General features: G+C 53.0%; 1 protein-coding gene and 1 long non-coding RNA gene across 2 annotated transcripts in view; one reads left to right on the forward strand and one right to left on the reverse strand.

Annotated features, from left to right (window-relative positions):
* Positions 1 to 1,120, reverse strand: part of LOC124225990 (uncharacterized) — a 4,063-nt gene extending 2,943 nt beyond the window's left edge. The window contains exon 1 of the long non-coding RNA XR_006885179.1: positions 984 to 1,120. This is a non-coding gene — a long non-coding RNA (uncharacterized LOC124225990). The remainder of the gene's footprint in view (positions 1 to 983) is intronic.
* The window catches only part of SRRM4 (serine/arginine repetitive matrix 4), a 145,513-nt gene extending 141,573 nt beyond the window's left edge, over positions 1 to 3,940 (forward strand). The window contains exons 12-13 of the mRNA XM_046638732.1: positions 787 to 927; positions 2,698 to 3,940. Coding sequence (XP_046494688.1) covers positions 787 to 927; positions 2,698 to 2,971 — 415 coding nt within the window. The 3' untranslated portion in view covers positions 2,972 to 3,940. The remainder of the gene's footprint in view (positions 1 to 786; positions 928 to 2,697) is intronic.
* Positions 3,941 to 19,620: the final 15,680 nt, after the last annotated feature.

A 19,620-nucleotide genomic window follows, 5' to 3' on the forward strand; every position in this document is an offset into this window, starting at 1 on the left:
GAGATCTGCCTCTCTGGCCCCGCCCCCTCGGGCCAGGCCCCGCCTCCAAGGCCCCTCTTTCGCGGAGGGGACTCTCTGGCCCCGCCCCCTCGGGCCAGGCCCCGCCTCCCAGGCCCCTCCTCCGCGGAGGGGCCTCTCTGGCCCCCCCCCTCAGACCAGGCCCCGCCTCCCAGGCCCCCTCCCTCGCTGAGCTCTGCCTCTCTGGCCCCGCCTCTCCGCCTCAGCCCTGTCAGCGTCTCCCAAGCCCCGCCCCTATTCTCTTAGGGCAAGCCCTGCCGGGGTAAGGATGGGGAGGAGACTCAGCATTCTTGGAATTCCCTTGTCTTAGCTGGAGTTGCAAGGAGGCCCCAAATCTTGGTGTCCTCAGATACCGCCCCAAACATTCCTACAGCCACACCCCAGAATTCACATTCCCGGCCCTCAGCCTCTTCAGACACCTAATACTACCCCTCATCCTTATGTTCAGAGCCCCCAGTTCTTACTCCTGCACCAGGGCCCGCCTAAATCATATGACCTCCGCAGCAACCGCACCCCATAATGCCCACCCTCAAAGGCTGACACCCCTGCACACGCTGGCCCCGCCCCACAGAACTCACCCCCGCAGACTCTCCCCACAGCCCTGTCCTCCTCCCTCCCGCCTCCCCTGGGGCCCGTGCAGACCCCATCGCTTGCCCCAGAGGGAAACGGGCACAGGTAAGGAGAGGAAGTGAGTGCTCCTCTCCCTCACGTTCGCACAGTAAGGCCAGGTCGGCCCCAGCTCCCCAGTAACCCCCCGCACCCCTTCAGGGAGCGGGACCCCAAGTACAGTGAGAAGGACTCGCAGCAGCGGGAGCGCGAGCGGGCGCGGCGGAGACGTCGGTCCTACTCGCCCATGCGGAAGCGCCGGAGAGACTCCCCGAGCCACCTGGAGGCGCGGAGGATAACCAGGTCAGGCCAGGAGGCTGGGGGGCCCACTTTCACCCTCACTCCGCCCCGCTTCCCACCTGTTCAGGCCTCAGGCTCTCCCCGTGCCTCCTGGGAGCTGGATTTCAGGATTATGGGAGGCAGGGCCCCCTTTACTCCCAACCATTGATATTTCGTTCTGCTCAAAACTTCAGGGACAAAACAGCCTCCTCGCGGATCCCGCGGGGTCTGCAAGAAGGGGGCGGGGCCGGGGCGGGGCCTAAGCCGGGGTGGGGCGGGGTAGAGTGGGGTGACTGGTGGTGCCAGCCTGAGGAATCTGGTGTGGCCGAGGGGATGTGGCCCGGGTCTGAGGTTAGGTCTGGGACCGCGTAGGCAAGAGTAAGGTTGGGCCAGGGAATGGGGGCAAAGCCATGGGACAAGGCCTTTGCCTAGGAGTGGAGCCGGGCAGTGGTGACAGACCTCCACTCTCAGAGCTGCAGGGTCAGAAGCTAGGTGGATAGATCCATATGTAGTCATAGCCTGAACCAAGTGTGGAGAGGGCAGACAGGATTGTTCAGGTGCCGAAGGGCCTTAGAGGGAGCCCTGGTGAGTGAGGGGAGAGCACTGGATTTCAGTGGAATCCTGGCTGTACCACTTTCCAGGTTACCTGGGAAAGTTTCTTCATCTCCAAGAGCTCAGTTCTCACCCATGAAATATTGGAGGAAATAACTCCTAGGAGCATCATGAGGATGAAATGAAACGGGGCAACGAGATGTGAACGCACTTTGTAACCTCAAATGCACAACACTAGAACCCGCTGTGTATCATTGTTATGGATTGAATGGTCAGACTAGGTGGATAAGGTTTCCTGTAACTGGTAAGGTCTTAGAAGAGAAGCCTGAGGTCCGAGTGGACACAGATTTCTCAGGCCTTGAAAGCTGCGAGAATGGTTGAGTGCTGGCCTAAAATTGGCTCTTGACAATAGGTTGGGCTCTTCCTCCTGTCCCTTTGAGGGCCAGCCACTCAGTCCAGAGACCCACAGGGGAGGGAGAATCCTGGCTGCCCAGTACCTCCTCCCTGGAGATGACCTGGAGGAGGAAAAAGAACTTGTGCCCCAGACAGTAAGACAGAGTGATGGCATCTTCTCAAATGTGCCACAGAACACCCTGCCCCAGGCTGGCACAGAGGAAGGGAGTCCTACACCCACTGCCTGGACCAAAGGTGTCCTTGGGGTGGACTTGGAGGAAGGCTGAGGTAGAGTGGCATTTTCAGAAGACTCTCTGGCTTCCTTAGTCAATCCCAAACAGTCCATCATGATGAACCCATTCAGTGTTTCCCAGACTTCAGTCACCCACGCTTTTGCCTTGTCTCCTTATTAAGTGTACTATTATTTATTTAATTTTCTTTAAATAGATATGCCCTTTTTTAGAGGACCATACATTTATTTCAAAAGGAAACTTGACACACTACAGTAAATGGAAAATCAGCCTCTCGCCACAAATAGAAGGTTCTAGTAAAAGTAAAAATAGCAATCTACGATTAAAGTTTAGATGTAGATTCTGTTGTCAGCTGGAGGCTCTGAGCCCCGGGCTTGCTGTGTTAAAAAGTGAGATTATCACTTTCAAGACGTATCAGCACGAGGCCTCGACCTCCCTGATGTTCTCAGAGCTTCGAGAGAAGTGTAAAGGGAGGGTTTTTTCCTAAGGGGCTGGGGAATGGAAGGATACGGCTTTCCCTTGGGACCAGGCCCGGTGCTCCCTGGGTTGAGGCTGGGAGGAGTCTGACCCTCACGCAAGCTCCCTCTGGTCCCTGCAGTGCCCGGAAACGCCCCATCCCCTACTACCGGCCCAGCCCCTCCTCGTCCAGCAGCCTCAGCAGCACGTCCTCCTGGTACAGCAGCAGCAGCAGCCGCTCGGGCAGCCACAGCTACTCCCGGAGCCGGAGCCACGGCCGCAGCCGCAGCCGGAGCAGGACCCGCCTGAGCAGCAGCTCCAGCTCCCGCAGTCCCAGCCCGGGTTCCCGGAGCAGGAGCCGCAGCCGCAGCCGGAGTTACAGCTCCGCAGACAGCTATTCCAGCATGAGGCGCTGAGCATGGGCCCTCCCCTGAGCCAGCTGTCCGCGGGGGCCCCTTTCACTCTGCCAGCCGCCCCCACTCCATGCCCACCCTGCCTTCTCCTTGGTGACAGACATTGAGGGCTCCTGGACCTGTCCTTCCTGCTCTCCTGGGGAGGAGGAAAAGGGGGTACGGGGGCTTTAGCCTCTAGGTCAAGCTGCCAGGAGCCTCCACCAGCATCACCCTGGGGCTCAATTCAGGCCTGGGCATATGGAGAGAAGCACCCTCTGTTGGCACAAGAAGCCTCAAGGTTTTGTAAGAAGCAATGGGTTCATGACTCAAAAGTTTGGGCCTGGCCAGGAAAACGTGGAGAGAGTTCTGGTAACGCCCTGCTCCCTAAAGGATGCATACGGAAGGCCAGTGGTAATTCATCCCACCTGCCCTCCTGCCCGCCTTCTCCCCTCATTCAATCTCATGGCTGCACGTGTGTGGAGCCCCACAGGGGTCGGGGGAGATGAGAGGAGACCGGGCAGTTCAGGCCCAGGAGAGGGGTCAGCCTCTCCCCTCCCCTGACAGGCCAAAGCAAAGGCTCGAAGGCTATTGGGTCCTAGAAAAGGGACATACATGAGCAGGGGATGGGGACATTTCAGTCGGTAGTAGGTGTCGGGAGGTAGGAGATAGACTCTGTGGTCATGAGATAGAAGCAAAAAGGACAGGGTCGGTCCGCTGCTCCCAGTATCTCAGCATGGTCAGGAAAAGGAGCCAGTAGGTCCTAGCCATGGAGGGGCCACTACGTGGTTTACACAAAATGCCCCTTAGCTGTTCACGGGGACCCTGCAACCTCACTGAGAAAGGACGCAGTGGACACTTAGGACAGTTTGGTCTGGAGTCCCACTTCCCAAATTTGCCTCAGCCCCACTAGCTGGCACCAACTTAATTCCACGGGACCATCTGCTGAACATTCCCCAGTGCCATGGCCAGCTGCCAGTCCCCAGCGCCAGCCAGTCTGGCCTTCCCCTCCGGTTGGCGCCTGCCTGCCCCCTCCCCACTGCCCAGACTGCCACACCCTGGATCCTACCCAATGCAGCCGAGCCCCCACCCACCCACCCTCAGCCTAAGCCACCCCCTTTGCCTCTCAGGAATTTTGCCAGGATGGGGCACAGCAGCTCAGGTTTTGGGGGCAAGACCCAAATCCAGAGAGTCTCGGGGGAGAGGCACTTGGATGCTCCATGGCTTGGGCTCCCACTGGTTTCTTGTCAGCTTGGGAAAGCCCCGCCTTCATCTCTGCCCTCACCCCACCTTCCCCCTGCCCGGGGCTGGGCAACCGGGGTAAGTTGATCTCCAACACAAATACCACCAGCTGCTTCACCCACAGAAGGCACTGTGAACAGGGGGCATTAGGGAGAAGATCCTTAAAATAAACTCCTGGGCATCCCCCTCACCAGCTGACTGGCCTTCCGGAGCCTTGTGGGTGAGTTTCAAGTTTGTGGTGGCAACAGCAGCACGACAGGGCATGGAAGGAGAAAGCCAGAGGGGGCAGTTGTCAGCTCTGGATACTGGGGCTGTGGGGAAGCAGGGACCAAACATTCTTTATCCCTCACACCCCAAGGAAAACATCCTTTTTCTTGGAATTAGTGACCCCCCCCCCCCACAATCTTTCCCATCACATCGCCCCTGGGGCCAGAAACTGCCCTGCACCCACCCAGAAAGTCCTTCTTCCACCAGAAGAGCAGAGCGAGGTGGCCCCAGGCAGCAGTCGAGCAGCTGGCCTTCCCATGATGCCCTCTGGCTCAGGCCTAGGCCCCGCCCACCAAGACTGATGGATGCCAACGCTGTCACCGCAGAAGGCCTGATGGCAGGTGCCTGGGACAGGGGCAGGTGCCCTGGGGGGGGCATGTACAGCAACTGTAAATAACCCTCTTCCCCACCCAGGAACCCAGACTGGACTCCAGTCTCCGTTCGTGGAGACAAGGCCTCCCGGAGCCACAGGACCTCCTTAGCAGAACAGCAGTGGGAGGCCGAAGAGCCTTCCGTTTGGACTGCCTTCCTTCAAGCAACGCTAGGGGACCATTTTGCCTGGGGCTCCTAGCAAACCTTTTATTTATTTTATTTATTTACGTTTATTTATTTATTTATGTGACCTCTCTCAACCGCATGCGGTTGCCATTAGCAGTATTCAACTATTTATTTATTTGTATAGAGAGGTTGTGTGTGTGTTTGTGTGTGCGTATGGGAAATGGGGGGACTTCTAAATTATTTCTGCGCATCTCTCTTTTTTGTCGTCATGTCTCTATGGATGGGATTTGAGAGGCCCGGATGTGGGTAGGGATGTTGGCCTTTCCCTGAAGGTCAGACTCACAGAGCTCTAAGTCTGGAACATTCTGAAGTTGGCCTGGGAGCACGTTCACCCCGACGTCAGTGAGGTTCAGGCCTGCACCCCAGCCCCCTGCCCACCAGCTGCCTCACTGAGGTATCGGAAAGATGAAAACAGCCAAGAAGCTTGTGAGCTGAGGCGCTGAATTGACTCTCAGAGTCACAGGTTGTGTAGGGTTGCAGCCTAAAGTTGGCATGTTAGACAAAACCTGTACAAGCTGAAATTGCCCATGAAAAGGCATTAGGGAGACACCTGATGGGAGACCGATGTGCTGTCTCATGGCCAACTGACGTGGGGCTTCTGTTAGTACTTATCGAAGTAGGTGCCTTGTGTTTGGGAGGCCATGGTGGTTGACAGTAACATCTGGCTTAACACTGGGATGGCACTTGGAGCTGATGAGGTGCTCACACCATGAGAGTCAGGCAGGAGAGGAGCTGACAGAGGGACAAGAATAGGCAGCTCTTAATCTCACCCTTGCTCCAGGGCGTGGATTAGCGTTTGGGGTCACTCACCGGCTAATGGAGCATACTGAGTTGGTTTCATGTAAGTTACTATGCTTCTGACTCCACTGTAGCTAATTTCTCCCCATCCCCTGAGGTTTCCAGGCTGCTCTCTTCCTTCTGCAGTGGGCACACACTGCCTTGTGAGGAAGTATCAGCTATGCTGGGAGAAACACACAAACCCAAAGCAAAGCCTTTTTCTGTGATCTCTTGCTGTTCTATCAGGAGAGAGCACAAAGCTATTTCTAAAATTGGAAAAAAGAAACAAGATGAAAGGAGCAGCCAGAGGTCCCCTCAGGAAGGTCATTTCTGAGCCCATCTTGGGAACCAGGATCTGGCTCTCTGACCAATGAGCAGTGTCTTCTGGCTGCTGGCCAGAGAGCCCTCCCACCCTTTCTAAAGTTGCTATTGAAATGGCCAGCTTGCCTGGTCCAGCTTTGAGTTTGGTGCGACTTTTGCAACATTTCTGGTTGTTTCCCTGGCAATATGACTTTGCCCCAACCCAAGCAAGGGAGTACCCCTAGCCTGGGGAAAGTTTGCAAGAAGGCTGCTTAAATTGCTTCCTTGGGGGAAATCTCTGTCTCCCCCTCTCACTTGGTGTGTTTCTTTAATTTCCTTTTTTTTCCGGTCCAAAAATAAAACTCTCGTTGGGGCACTGGTAACCTTGCGAACCAGAACCTCGCAGTCTCTGGCATGGCTGTTTTTCTGCCTCCTTCACCCTCATGACCTTCTGCTTCCAGGGAATGAGGCAGATCACCCGAACCCTGCTCGTGGTGAGGACTTACCTTAAAAACAAGCATCCAAAATGGGAGGAGGATATGGCTTGACGTCAAGCAATAAGCAGCACAAGCCCTTCCACTTTCCTGCTGTGGATATTCACCAGATGAGTGAACCTGCGCAAATTGCCGCCTTTCTCTGGGCCAAAGTTTGCACCTTTGAGAAGTGGAGGCGTTTTTGAGACACAATCCAAAATGTTGACTTGAGACCTGGGCAATTCTTCAAACACTGAGTTCATCGAGACGTAGAGAAAAAAGGAAAACATCCTCGAAGGTTTTTAGGAGCAATATGTGAACTCCCTCCAGTTAATTAAGCAAAGCTCATTCAAAGCCCTCACCCAGGAACATTCTAGGTCATCCAGGTGTAACTGCATCCCTATGTCTATTTCTTCCCTTCTTTGAAGGAAAGGCAGTCTTTCAGAAGCAAAACAAAATGAAGATGTTTGAAAGACGCAAGGGTCTCAGTCTCAGAGAGCTGCCATCACTTCATTTACTCAGACCCATCCTCTTTCCCAAAAGGCTTTGCTTAAAGAGGCCAAAATCCGGGGTGCTCCCAAAGGTTTGAAAGTACATTTTGGTTCTCAAGTCCCGCTTCCGCCTTGCGCTGTATTCTTCTCCACGAATATCCAAAGTAGTCTCACGTGCATGTGTCTTGCTTTCCTTTCCTCTCCAGCTGAATAGAACATTTTGTCTGACTTAAAAAAACCAAAAACCAGGATTCCTCCAAACACGTCCCCTCCTCCGCTGGCCGTGAAGTCCAGCTGCGGAACTCATGCCACAGACGGTGTCATCGAGCAATGCTCTCTTGCACCCTCTTCCTCTCACTTTTGCACCCATGAGCCAATGACACTGATAGAGTTGTCTCCCCTCTCTCTGTGGCCGTTGTTTGTTTTTTTTTTGTTTTCAGAGGATTTTTTGTTGTTCATTTCTTTGGTGGTTGTTGATTTGCATTGTAAATACTGTGATGAGGGCCCCTCATCAGAACATGACTTATTTAATAATTTATTTCCTATTTATTAAGTGGTATTGGGAGACGAGAGGGACCACCTCTTCCCCTGAACTGCTGTTGGAAATCGCTCCATCTCCCAGCTCGAGTGCGGCTGTCTGCAGCGGGGGGCATTATCGCCCAGGTGATGAGCGCTGGAATCACCGAGCAAATTGGAATTGGCAGAAACGGAGGCTTCAGTCATACAAATTAAGCTCAAATGGAACTAAAACACTGGTTATCTCCGGGAAAAGCTCATTTAGATGGAAATTAATTGAGGAATAAAATGCCTGTGCAGGAACCAACTTCTATTAAAAAGTCACAACTCCTTGGGAAAAAAAAAAAAAAGAGAGAGAGAGAGAAGGAAAGAAAATTGTCATTCCTTTTCTCTGGCCAAGAAGAGCTGGGCCTCATCTTCTAATGAGCTGAGCCAAAGAGACTGGAACAGCATGCATTTATGGTTCTCTTGCCTCTGTGTGTGTGTGTGTGTGTCTGGAAGAAATGGAGTGGGTCTCAGTTTTATCATCTGTAAAATGGGATTTGGCCTAAGTGTTCTTGGCAGGAGGGAGGGAGGGAGTTCTGACTCGGATGCTGTGAGCTCCACACTGTCAGCTGTATGGTCCCCGTGTGTCTTCTGCTGCCTGTACGTTGAAGGGTATCTCCTAAGGAAGGAAATAGAGAACAAGGCATGGGTTCCATTTGCAGGGTGAGGTCGCAGTAGCTGAGTCCTGCAGTCAGATATGGGAGACCTCTAGGTGCTGCCGCCAGTTAATTCTCGTGGCCTGGGTAGAGCCCTCCATATTTACCTTGAACTTCTCACTAAGCCCAGCCGTCCAGGGTCATCAAAGGAGAGCCCAGGAGGGCTTTGTCATGCTCTGCATTTGACCACTGTTTGTTGTGTCAGGCCATTATTTTGTGCAATTGTCCAAACAAGCCAGTGACATAGTCATACTGCCATTTTTCAGATGAGAATACTGAGGCCCCAGGAAGGGGGAACTGATGTGCCCAAGCTCCCTTGAGGTCAGATCTGCCCGACTCCAGGCCCCACGCTCTCTCGGTAGCTCTTTCTTGCCGGGCCTATGCTGTGAGGACTTCTCTTTGTGCTGTATCTTTTCTCTCCCGATTCTCGGCTGTTGCCTCAAGCAGTCATTGGCCAAGGACCTAGGAGAATCCACCACATCAGCCCAGGGGTCTTGGTGCACCTCCAGGTCATTTCTCCATGTCGGGGGCTGCAACTCCCATCTGGAAAGCCCCAAACCAGGGGACCCACCACCAGCCCAGCTCAGCCTGAGTAGCCAGCCTCTGCTGGGAACGCCCACATCAGAGAGGAGGAGCGCCTGTGTCCTCCAGCATCCTAGGACTTTGTCCTCTGCCCAGTGACCCAGTGGCCATGGCTTGTTTGATATCTGGTGTCCACAGCTAAGCATAACCTTCCCGGGGTTTCCAATTTTTCAGCCTGTACGAAACATGTCTCTGTTCTAATAAAAGGTCCCATGGTATGGTGTTCTCGTACATGGCCCAGCGTCCTCTGTCTATGTTGGGTGGGAGGGAGACAGAGCGGCTAAGGAGCACCTGGTGTATGCCACACATCTTCACAGCGCTCATCTCATTTCTTTAATCTGCAGAACAGACCTGTATGTATATGGGTTTCATATATACATTAATAGCGTCCATGGAGTGCCTTAGGAAACCCTTTCCTAAGCATTTTACATGCGCTCTCTTACTCTGTCTTCACTGCAAACCCTGTGAGGCAGGTTTTAGGATCTCCTTCCTCTGAGGATGGCAACTGAGGCCCAGAAACACAGAGTCACTTGCCCAAGGCCGTGGAGTGGATGACAGGAGCCAGGCAGGCTGACCCCAGACCCCAGGCCGCTCACTGCTCTGCTCCACAGCACCTCAGCTTATGCAATGAGTAACCAGTTTTTTAGGTGGCATTGTTTTCCTCTGAGGCCTTGATAGCCAGGAGGAAGTTCAATGAACAGCAGAGATTTGGGAGCTCAGAGATGTGGATTCGAATCTAGACCCTGCCATTGTTAGCCGTGTGGCATGGAGCGAGGATGGCACCCTGTTGGGGCTTGGTTTGCTCACCTGTAAAATGGGGACAGCAACAGCTACCTCCCTGGGCTGCTGTGGGAACTAAATGGAATGGTGGCTTTAAAAAAAAATTGGTGGGGCCAGCCTGGTGGCATGATGGTTAAGTTCGTGTGCTCTGCTTTGGCGGCCCAGGGTTCGAGGTTCTGATCCCAGGCACGAACCTAGCCACTGCTAATCAAGCCATGCTTGTGGTGGCATCCCATATACAAAATAGAGGAAGATGGTCACTGATGTTAGCTCAGGGCTCATCCTCTTCAGCAAAAAGAAGAAAGTTGGCAACAGATGTTAGCTGAAGGCCAATCCTCCTCACCGAAAAAAAAAATTGATGCATGGAAAGCACTCAATGAACGTTAGTGAGCATGATTGCTATCAGCAAGGGGAGAAAGATCAAACACAAAACAGGTTACCATGGACACCTCCCCTGGAATCTCCCTTGGGAATCATTTGGATGGGCTCCCCTCCCTGGGGTGACTCCAGTGCTCTCGGTCATCACCACCCACACACACACACCCCAATTTCTTTCTTCCCAAATAGCCTTGGGTAAGGCAACAACCAGTGTCCTCTTCTGAGGCTTCATCAATAAATAATAGTAATAATAATTGCCTTTTATGGATCAATTATCACGTGCCAAGCCCTTTGCATGCATTAACTTATTCCGTGGTCGTTAACAACCTCATTTAGCCCCATTAGAGGAGAAAACTGAGGCTCCTAGAGAGAAGACCACATGGCTAGTGGGTATTTGAACCTCGGTCTGTGGGCTCCGGGGCTGTTTCTGTTGCTCCTCTCTACCTCTGAAGGTGTGAGCCCCATCAACTCAGAGCTAGCCCTCCATAAGGGCCCCTGATGACCTTTTCTGGAAAACGTGGCTGCCAGGAGGTTGTCCCTGTGACGCCAGCCACCCCTCAGTGACTCACAGAGGAGGGCTTCGCCCTTCTATCTCCTGCTCTGGCTCCCGGTCACAGGAATCGTTTCCGGCCATTGGTCTGAACAGGGGCCCCACCGCTCCCAGCCTCTGCTGTCCTGGCTTCCGGAAAGAGACCTGCTTCCAGAGATGTCTCTCTTTCAGGCCAGATTGGCAGCTGCCCAGGGATGGAGCGGAGGCAGCGTGCAGCCTCAGGGACACACACAGCCCTTGCACTGGGTGAAGGGAATCAGCCAAGCAGGCAGTGGGGGAACACTGGAAAATAAAACTTCCCCAGAGGCGGGCGGCCCAGACCCCAGCCCCGAGCTTGCTCCCTGGCCTAAGCAAATCAAGCTCTCCCTGAGCTCCAGTTCCTCCACCTGTTAAAAGAGGCTGGCTCAGCCCAGTGGTTCTCGATCCTGGCTACACATTAGAGTCACCTGTGAACTTTACATACCCACCAAGCCCGAGTCCCATCCCACCCCAAATACAAAAATTGCCGCGAGTGGGTGCCAGATAGCAGTGTTTTTAAAGACTTCCTAGGTCATACCAACATGAAAACAGGACTGAGAACCACTGAATTAGATGGCACCTAAAACGCCGTCTGCTGTCCAGGCCCAATATCCTATGGTGTGCCACAAGCTGCCACCATGGTAATAGTAACACCAGCAACAACACCAGCACTTGCATAGGGCCTACTGTGTGCTGGGTGTGGTTCCAAGAGCCTCACGTATATTAATAGAAATCACATACATTATTTCAGCCTCACAACATCATGAGGTGGGTACTATTTTTTTTTTAACTTTTTTTGTTTTTTAAAGATTTTATGTTTCCTTTTTCTCCCCAAAGCCCCCCAGTTCATAGTTGTATATTTTAGTTGTGGGTCCCTCTAGTTGTGGCACGTGGGACGCCGCCTCAACGTAGCCTGATGAGCAGTGCCATGTCTGCGCCCAGGATCCGAACCAGCGAAACCCTGGGCCGCCAAAGCGGAGCGCGCGAACTTAACCACTCGGCCATGGGGCCAGTCCGGGTGGGTACTATTTTTATGCTTGTTTTACAGATGCAGAAACGGAGGCGCAGACAGGTGGCCTCAGGTCATTAGTGGCACAGCTGGATGCTTAGATGGGGACGAGTCCAAGGGGTCACCTAAAACAGCCTTGGAGTTTCAAGGAGGGCGTCACAGAAGAACTGGTGTCTAGGCCGGTGCCTGGGAAATGAGTAGAGTTGGGAGGGCGGGAAAGGGGGCTCAGGAAGGAGGAGGGAGGGGAGGGCATCCCCGGCAGGAGCGACAGTGTGGGTACAGGACCAGAGGAGTGGCTTCCACCGCCTGCAGGAGGCTCTCCGTCCCGCCTGCCAGCGCGTTCCTTCCACGGTGCTTATTACTGTCCGTAATTAGTCTGTTGACTTGTTTATCGCCCATCTCCAAGAGGACAGACTCGTCTGCCTCATTCATCCCCCATCCCCGAATGCCCAGCAGGCACTGCCACGCCTGGCCCTGGCCGGCTGTCAAGTGATTGAATCTGCCCGGAGTTGCCAGCTCTGCTCCCTTCCAGTTCCCATGCATTTTCGAGCTGGTTAAGTTTTACTTTATGTGGTGGGGTGGGGAGTGTGGCTAGGAGGACGGTGGCAAAGCAGTGACGTGTCCCGCACAGGGACTCTATGGATCTCTCATGCACACACGCTCTGCCTACTAGGGGCCGTGTCCCTCCCTGGGAGTGAGAGACACAGCACGGGGCGTGACGCAGGTGGACGTGAGCACCTACCATTTCACCAGCACCATGCGAGGCTCCGGGGGCGTATTCCCTGGGATTAGACAATGGCAGGATCTTTTAAGGGCAGTGGGGACTTGGGAGTCAGAAAGACCTGAGCTTAAGCTTGACTCTACTACTCTCTAGCTGTGTGTCTGTGTGTAAGGCGTCAACCTCTCTGAGCCTCAGGTTCCTCGTCTTTCCAATGGCGATAATAAAAGTGTCAATCTATAAGGGTGCCATGAAGGTCAGTAGAGGGGATGCGTGTAAAGCTCTTAGCCTAGTGCCTGATTGAGTTAGGATCACCGTTACTGATACTGAAAACTTGGGGGGTGGGCTCAGTTGTCTAGGTAAGCTCATGACAAGTTTCTGGGAGGGTTCCAGGTCACCTTGGCAGAAGGTCAAGCAGCCTCTCTGCTGGCCTTTCATCACCTCTAACACCAGATTCTCAAGAGAGGCACTCCCCATGGCCACCCTCCGTGAGTATCTCCTCCACACAGAAGAATCTAGAGTCTCTGAAGAACTGGGCCTTCTGCCCACGTATGTCCCCACCCCGACATTTCATCGACACTTTCTACCGAGTAGTTCTAACATCAATTCACTAGTGGAAAGAGGGGATGCTGTGCAGGCGTTTCCACCCAGAGCAACAGCCGTGTCCACTCCCTCTGAATCCTGGCTCCAAGCCATCCTAGGGCTGTGGCCAACCCGTGGCCAGGTGACTCACGGCAGGTTTTCGTTTTTGTCATTTTTTTCCCTTTGCCAATGAAACTCGTCAGATGCTTTCTCCAGGTGGAACACTGGATCCCTTTGACGATCCAACTCTTGCATCCAAAACCAAAATCAACACTACCAACCACATCAAATATACTCATATTGCCAAAGGGGAGAGGGCTGTGTTAGGTACACACACATACGCAGAGATTGTTTTTTCCCCAAGCACTATTTCTAGATTAATTAATCTTAAGGGAATCCGTGACCTCCCGCGCGTGGGCGTCATAGGGTCTGTGAATCATCTGAAATCCCACGCAGTTTTTTTGTCTGAAAATATCAGGATTTTGGTGCAGAGAATTATATATTTCCCACCAGTTTTCCAAAGGAATCCACTGGAAAGCTTTAGGAATCTTCAGCAGACTCCATCTTTACTCTGTCAGGAGATGGCGGAGTCTGTAACCGCCTCCCCATAAGCCACTTGCCCTTTCATCCATAATAATAAAACTCCCCAATTTTAACTGGGTTCAGAGCCACCCAGAATAAAGACTGCATTTCACAGCCTGCCCTGCAGCTGGGTGTGGCCATGTGACTAATTTTGGCCAATGAGATATAGGCAGGATTTTTGCATGACAGCTTCCAGAAATTTCTATGAAAGAGATTTGTCATGAGCTTTTCCTTCTTCTTCATCTCTTTCTCCTTCTTGCTGGCTGGAATGTAGACATGAAGGCTGGAACTCAAATGGCTCCCTTGACGTGGCTTTGGAAATGGAGCCCATGCAGATGGAGCAATGAGATGGAATGGTCCCAGTCTGTGAGGACTTGGAGCAGGGGCGCCATGCCACCAATGGACAGAGTGTCTCTGGACGTTAATATGGGGAGGAAATAAACTTCTCTCTTCTTTCAGCCAGTTATTTTGACTCTCTGTTGTTCACAGCTAAAGTGAATCTGAACTCACATTCAGGGTGAAACTAAGACTGTCCCCAGATGGACATATCCCTCCTTGTCCCTCTCTACTCATCCTCCCCAGCTCCTCCGACACCCTCCCCCTCCCAGCACAAACCGTGGGAACCCTCCCAGCCGAACCCTCCTAAGAGCTGTCATTCCCAGACCTAAAAAAAACCTGTTTCCAAAGCAGTTGCCTGGTGTCATGGTCACCAACTGGTCAAACCAGCTCCCGCTCTGACCTCAGAGATCTCTGAGAAAGGGGCCCTCAATGTCACACACTTTCCAGCGCTCCCTCCCCTAAGGATCTCAGAGCCACCCTCTGCATAAGAGCCTCAGAAGGGCACTCTAATAGATGTCCCAAACTGAGAGGACTAGGTACCACGTTCCCAGCCGGTTCTCTTGGCAGAGAAGGCGATAGTTTACCCCTCAGAATGATATTAGCACTGAGAAAGTTCATTTGAAGCCATACTGACAACCACAAAAGGAAAGAATTAGGAAGACTCCATCTGAATAATCTAGGTTGTGCTTTGGTGACAAATAAATCCAAAATGTCAGAGCCTTCAAAGAACAAAGGTTTATTTCTCCTCCGTATTCATTGTGGGCCGGCAAGGGCACCCTGCTCCTTAGCGATGCTGGTGGCTAGCCTGCAGAAAGAAATAGAAGTCGCTGGAGGGTCCTGCGCTCACGGAGCCGGGGTCTCCCATGGTCTATGATATTAAATGCTTTGAGCTGGAACTGACAGACATCACTTCTGCTCACAACTCATTGGCCACAACCAGGTACATGGCTCTTCCCAACCACGGTGGCATCAGGAAGTGCGTGGTTACCTACCATGTGCCCAGAATTCTACTGAATCCCAACTGTGTGCCAGGTACGGGTCCAGGCGTCAACGACTCAGACCTAACCAATCAGACAAAAAGTCCTTACCCTCAGCCCTCGTGGAAATTACGTTCTAATGGAAGAAGCAGATAAAAAACAAATAATAGAGGTGTGAAGTATAATTATCAGGCAGGGGCAAGTGCTGTGAAGAAAAAGAAACCAGCTGAAGTGAGAGAGGGTGGCTTTTAGACCAAGGGGTCAGAGAAGGTTTCTCTGAGTGGGTGACATTGAGGTAGAGACACAAATGAAGTGAGAGACCAGCCGTGAGGAGATGTGGGGAAGTGTCACCGGCGGTGGGAACAGCAGGGGGAAGGCCCTCACTCAGGACACACGTGTGGCTCCTCTGTCTGAGGGACGGAGAGGAGGCCTCCGGGACTCAAACACAGTGAGCAAGAGCGGATGGCAGCAGGGAACCGGATCAGAGAGGGAGCCAGGAGACTTTGTTTTCTTAAAACTCTTCACGATCTAAAATTGTTCTACTTGTTGACTTTATTTGTTTATAGATGGACGTGAGAGCAGAGAAGTTGCCTCCTTCGCTGCTTTACCTCCAGCCCCTAGGCTGGTGCTTTGTACATAGAGCTTAACAAATATGTAATGAATGAATGAATCAATCAATCAATCAATGAGCCATCTCCCGCTCCCCCACGTCTGCTCCTCCTCACGGGTTCACTGAGTGGCGCCCCACCCACCGGGCTGCCCAGGTCTGAAAACCGGGTGGTGCATTTCATGCAACCGCACTCTTCCCTCCCATCTGATTGCATGGGCAAAATGCTTCTGCTTCTTTAATACATCAAGGATCATGTCCACCCTTTTCTTCTCCTTGGCCCACAACCTAGCCCAGGCCACCATCTTCCCTGGATCCTATGAGAGCCGTGTTCACAGGTATCCCTGGAGCTTTGCCCCGGAATACACTCTCCACAAGCAGCCGGTGGTTTTCCCGGAACTCAGATCTCATCACACACCCTCCTCCAAACAGTTCAAGGCGTCTTCAGCGCGCTCGGGACAGAGTCTGGCTCCTTAGTGGGGTCTCCAAGGCCCTGTGTCATCTGGCCCGCACCCACCTCTCCAGTCACTTCCCCCTCGCAGTCCATGCTGACAATTGCCCTGTGAGATGGGTACTATCATCATCCCTATTTCACAGATGACAGGACAGAGGTTCAGAGAGGTTAGGACACTTGCCCAGAGCAGCAGAACTGACTGAATTCAAATCTGGGTCTGTTTAAACCCACCGGTTTTGACTGTCTTTCTTAAGGACTAAGTGCCAGCACTGTCACGTCTTCCAAACTCTGGTTAGCTGAGATATGAGTTCCCAGGCTGTAGAATAACTCTGAGCTATGAAAGGGGGTCTCCGAAGCCCTGATAAAGGCTCAGGAATAAGCAGGGGGCCCCCGAGAGCCCTGGGCTGAGAGCATCCATCTTTGAAGGTGGGTGGAGAGAGCTGGGACGAAACTGTCTGCCCCACCGCTGACTCCCGACTCCCTTCTCCTGGGGAACGTGCAGCTAAGAGGAGCTCCCACTGAGCCCACTGAGCCTCTGTCCCCCGTCCCAGGCCTGAGCAGCTTCCATATTAAAACACGTAAGGATCCCACTGGCTGACACAGTGATGGCTTGTCCCAGGCAGCCTCCAGGCTCCCAAGTGTCAGTGTGTTCCTGGTGTCATTTGTTCAACTGGAAAAGTCCAGAAGGGCTGGAAGAAGGTTCCAGAGAAGGAGGACCAGTGAGAAGGTGGAGGCACAGTAGCTGGCAACCACCCGTGGTCAGCTGTGGTCTCTGGGGTCGGCCTGGGTTCGGATCAGGCATACAGTGGGGCCAGGCGGCACGGCTCGCTGGGCAGCACAGATCTGATGCTGTGCCTTTACTTTTCAACATAAAATGGGGCTAACAATACACTACTGCCTCATGCGGTTGTCCTCAGGATTAAAAGACGTAAGGCGTAGAGGGCACTTAGCGGAGCTTGGCACAGAGTAGGTCTCAAACAATGGTGGGGATCATGACTGTTTTGTTTGTTTCTGTTGTTGTTATTTGCAGAATCACACAGCGGTTGAGAATGCAGACTCTGGAGGCAGATGGCTGGATTTGAATCTCAGCTCTGCCACTTAGTAGCTGTGTGACCTCAAGCAAGTTCTTTAACCTCTCTGTGCCTCAATATCGTCATCTGTGAATGGAGAGAATAGTACCTGTTTGAGAGCAATTTGGGTGACGATTAAATAAGTTGATACATGCAAAACATAACTGGTACAAAATGTGAAATCTTTGCTATTTTTATGGTTATCATGATTATTAGAAGGATTTATAGGGGTAGTGAGGGGACACAATCCCTGGAGAGAGTTTTGGAGACAATACTAGGAGGAAGCTAGAGCTCAATAAATAAGATTACCTGCATGAGATTATGAGGGAATCAACCTGTTTAGGATGGCACCTTGTGGGTTGTTTATTTTATTTATTAATCATCTGTTTTTGTACAGGTGTGTGGCAGAGGAAAGAGCACTGGGCCTGACATTCAGACACACCTGGGTTCAGAATGCAGATGGGGCAAGTCACATCATGCCTGAGCCTCAGTTTCCTCATCTGCAAAATGGGGATGGTGATGGCCCGAACCTTTGGGGGGCTGTTGTGAAGATTAAATATAAACATGTCTGGAAGGCATTTAGCTAGGTGTCCAGCACATTCTAGGTACCCTGGAAATCTCAGTGAATATTCTAAGGCTGTTGCTGTGCATGGAGTCTGTCGCATGTGAGCAAGCAGTTCAGACACAGGGTTGCTCACACGACGTCGTCTACTCGGTCAGCATCTGCTGAGCCCCTGTAACGCACCAGGCACCCTTCTAGGCACCTGGGCTGCTACTATGAACAAAACTCCCGGGGCTCCTGCCCTCATGAAGAGAGTGTGCTGGAATTCCATGAGCATCATCCATAGGGGGTCTGAGAAGCAGAAGGAAAGACACAGGAGCATGCTCACCTTCTGCTTGCTGGAGGATGCGCTGGGCTCTGGGTGTACGAGAGAGGGAACTCTGAGACTGGGCTCCCTGGACCTGGAGCCTGCAGGAGGCCGAGTGACTGCAGGAGGCCCCGGGATCTGCCCCCAGGAGCAGAGCAAGAGTTCCAAACCCCTATAACTATAGGTAAAACGTCAGGAAAAATCGCATCCGGAGAGCCCGTGCCTTCGAGGGAGTCGCAGAGCCCCTCCCTGCAGCCCTGCAGACCCTTCCCCCCCAGAGTTAGGGAGGGTAAGACCTGCAGGGGAAGGGGTATGAGGCTGGGGAGGAGGGAGCTGGGGGTCTCACAGGGTGGAAAGAAAAAGCACAGAGTTGGGCAGCTGACAAGCCCGTGTCTTTGTCCTGGCACTACCTGTGTGCCTTTAGGCTGCTGCTCCTCCCCCCTCGGGCCCAGTTTCCGGAATGCAGGGTGACGTCACCCTCCCTCTGGGCTGTCGGTTTGAGGATTAATAATTAATTGTGTACTTCCCGTGTGAAAGCTCCAAGAGAACATCAGCGGAGAGAACCCTTGATCTGGGGCCTGGGACCTAACATTCCCCCTGCTCCCGCCCCCGACACACACACCCAGGGTCCTTCCTTCCCTGAGAGAGCCAGCCTGGAGGAGGCCCTCCCCTCTCTGGCATCTCCCAGGCCCGCCCCATATTTTCACCTGCTGATGACAGCAGTGGGGGTTATTGACCACTTTCCACATGTGTCTTAGCTGTCTCCTCTCCAGATGGCTGGGTCAGCAGGACGAGCAGCTGCCTCTCTCCTCACCTCCCCAAAACGGAAGGCCGGCCTGACCCAGAAACAGTGGGACAGCAGGCGTGTGGGAGGATCACTGGACAAGCCCTGGACAATATAGTCCCATAACCCTGGGCTCCCAAGTCCTACTGGCTTGGGTTTGAATCCTCAGCCAGCTGTGTGGCCCGAGGCAGGTGACTTCACCTCTCTGAACCATGAGGATTCACTAGGGTCATGAATAAAAGTGCTGGGCACAGGACCTGGTATACAGTTGGTGCTCGATAAATGTGACTATGATTATAAAAGGCAGTGCAGCAGAGGAGTCTGGCAGCTCTGCCACTTAACTGGGTCTGTAGACGTGGGCAATCTCTCTGTGCCTTGGTTTCCTCATCTATAAAATGGGGATAATAAAAGCCTCGTCCTCATAGTGTTGTAGGGACGATTAGATGCTTTAATATACATAAATTTAAAGTGCTTAGAACAGAGCCTGGCACATGGAAAGTGCCAGATAAATGCTAATGATTGCTATTTTTGTTTTCAAGCTGCATACCCCGCTTTCCTCTCGCAGGCCTCAATGCAAGCATCTTGAAATGAGAAGCTGATGAGGTCATGGAAATGGGGTTCCCCACTCCCTCCCCAGGCTCTGTGGGGTGTGGAAGGGAGGCTGGAGAGGAAGCAGGAGGGTCTTCCAGAACACACCCCGGCAGACGCCCCTCAGTAAACAGCCCCATCTCCACATAAACACACACTGCCCGCTCCGACCACTCCAATCCAAACACAGGCTCACTGGGGACCAAGCCACGGCCACCCCAGCCCACCCACTCAGAAACCTCACCCCGCCAGCCCAGGTCCCAGGCAGGGCCGGCTGTCTCCTCTGTGTCAGGCAGTCCTCATGCTCCTCAAGCTGGCTCCTAACCCAGCAGCCCCGCCCCAGCTGTAATTACAGAGAGCTGAGGCTTCTGTGTGGCCGTGACGTCAGCCCGAAGCTTCTAGCCTGATGATCTCACCCCGAGTCAGTGGGGGCTAGTCACTCGGGATGTGAGGGTGGGGGATGC

Source organism: Equus quagga, chromosome 15, assembly GCF_021613505.1.
Source record: "Equus quagga isolate Etosha38 chromosome 15, UCLA_HA_Equagga_1.0, whole genome shotgun sequence".
Lineage (NCBI taxonomy): Eukaryota > Metazoa > Chordata > Mammalia > Perissodactyla > Equidae > Equus > Equus quagga.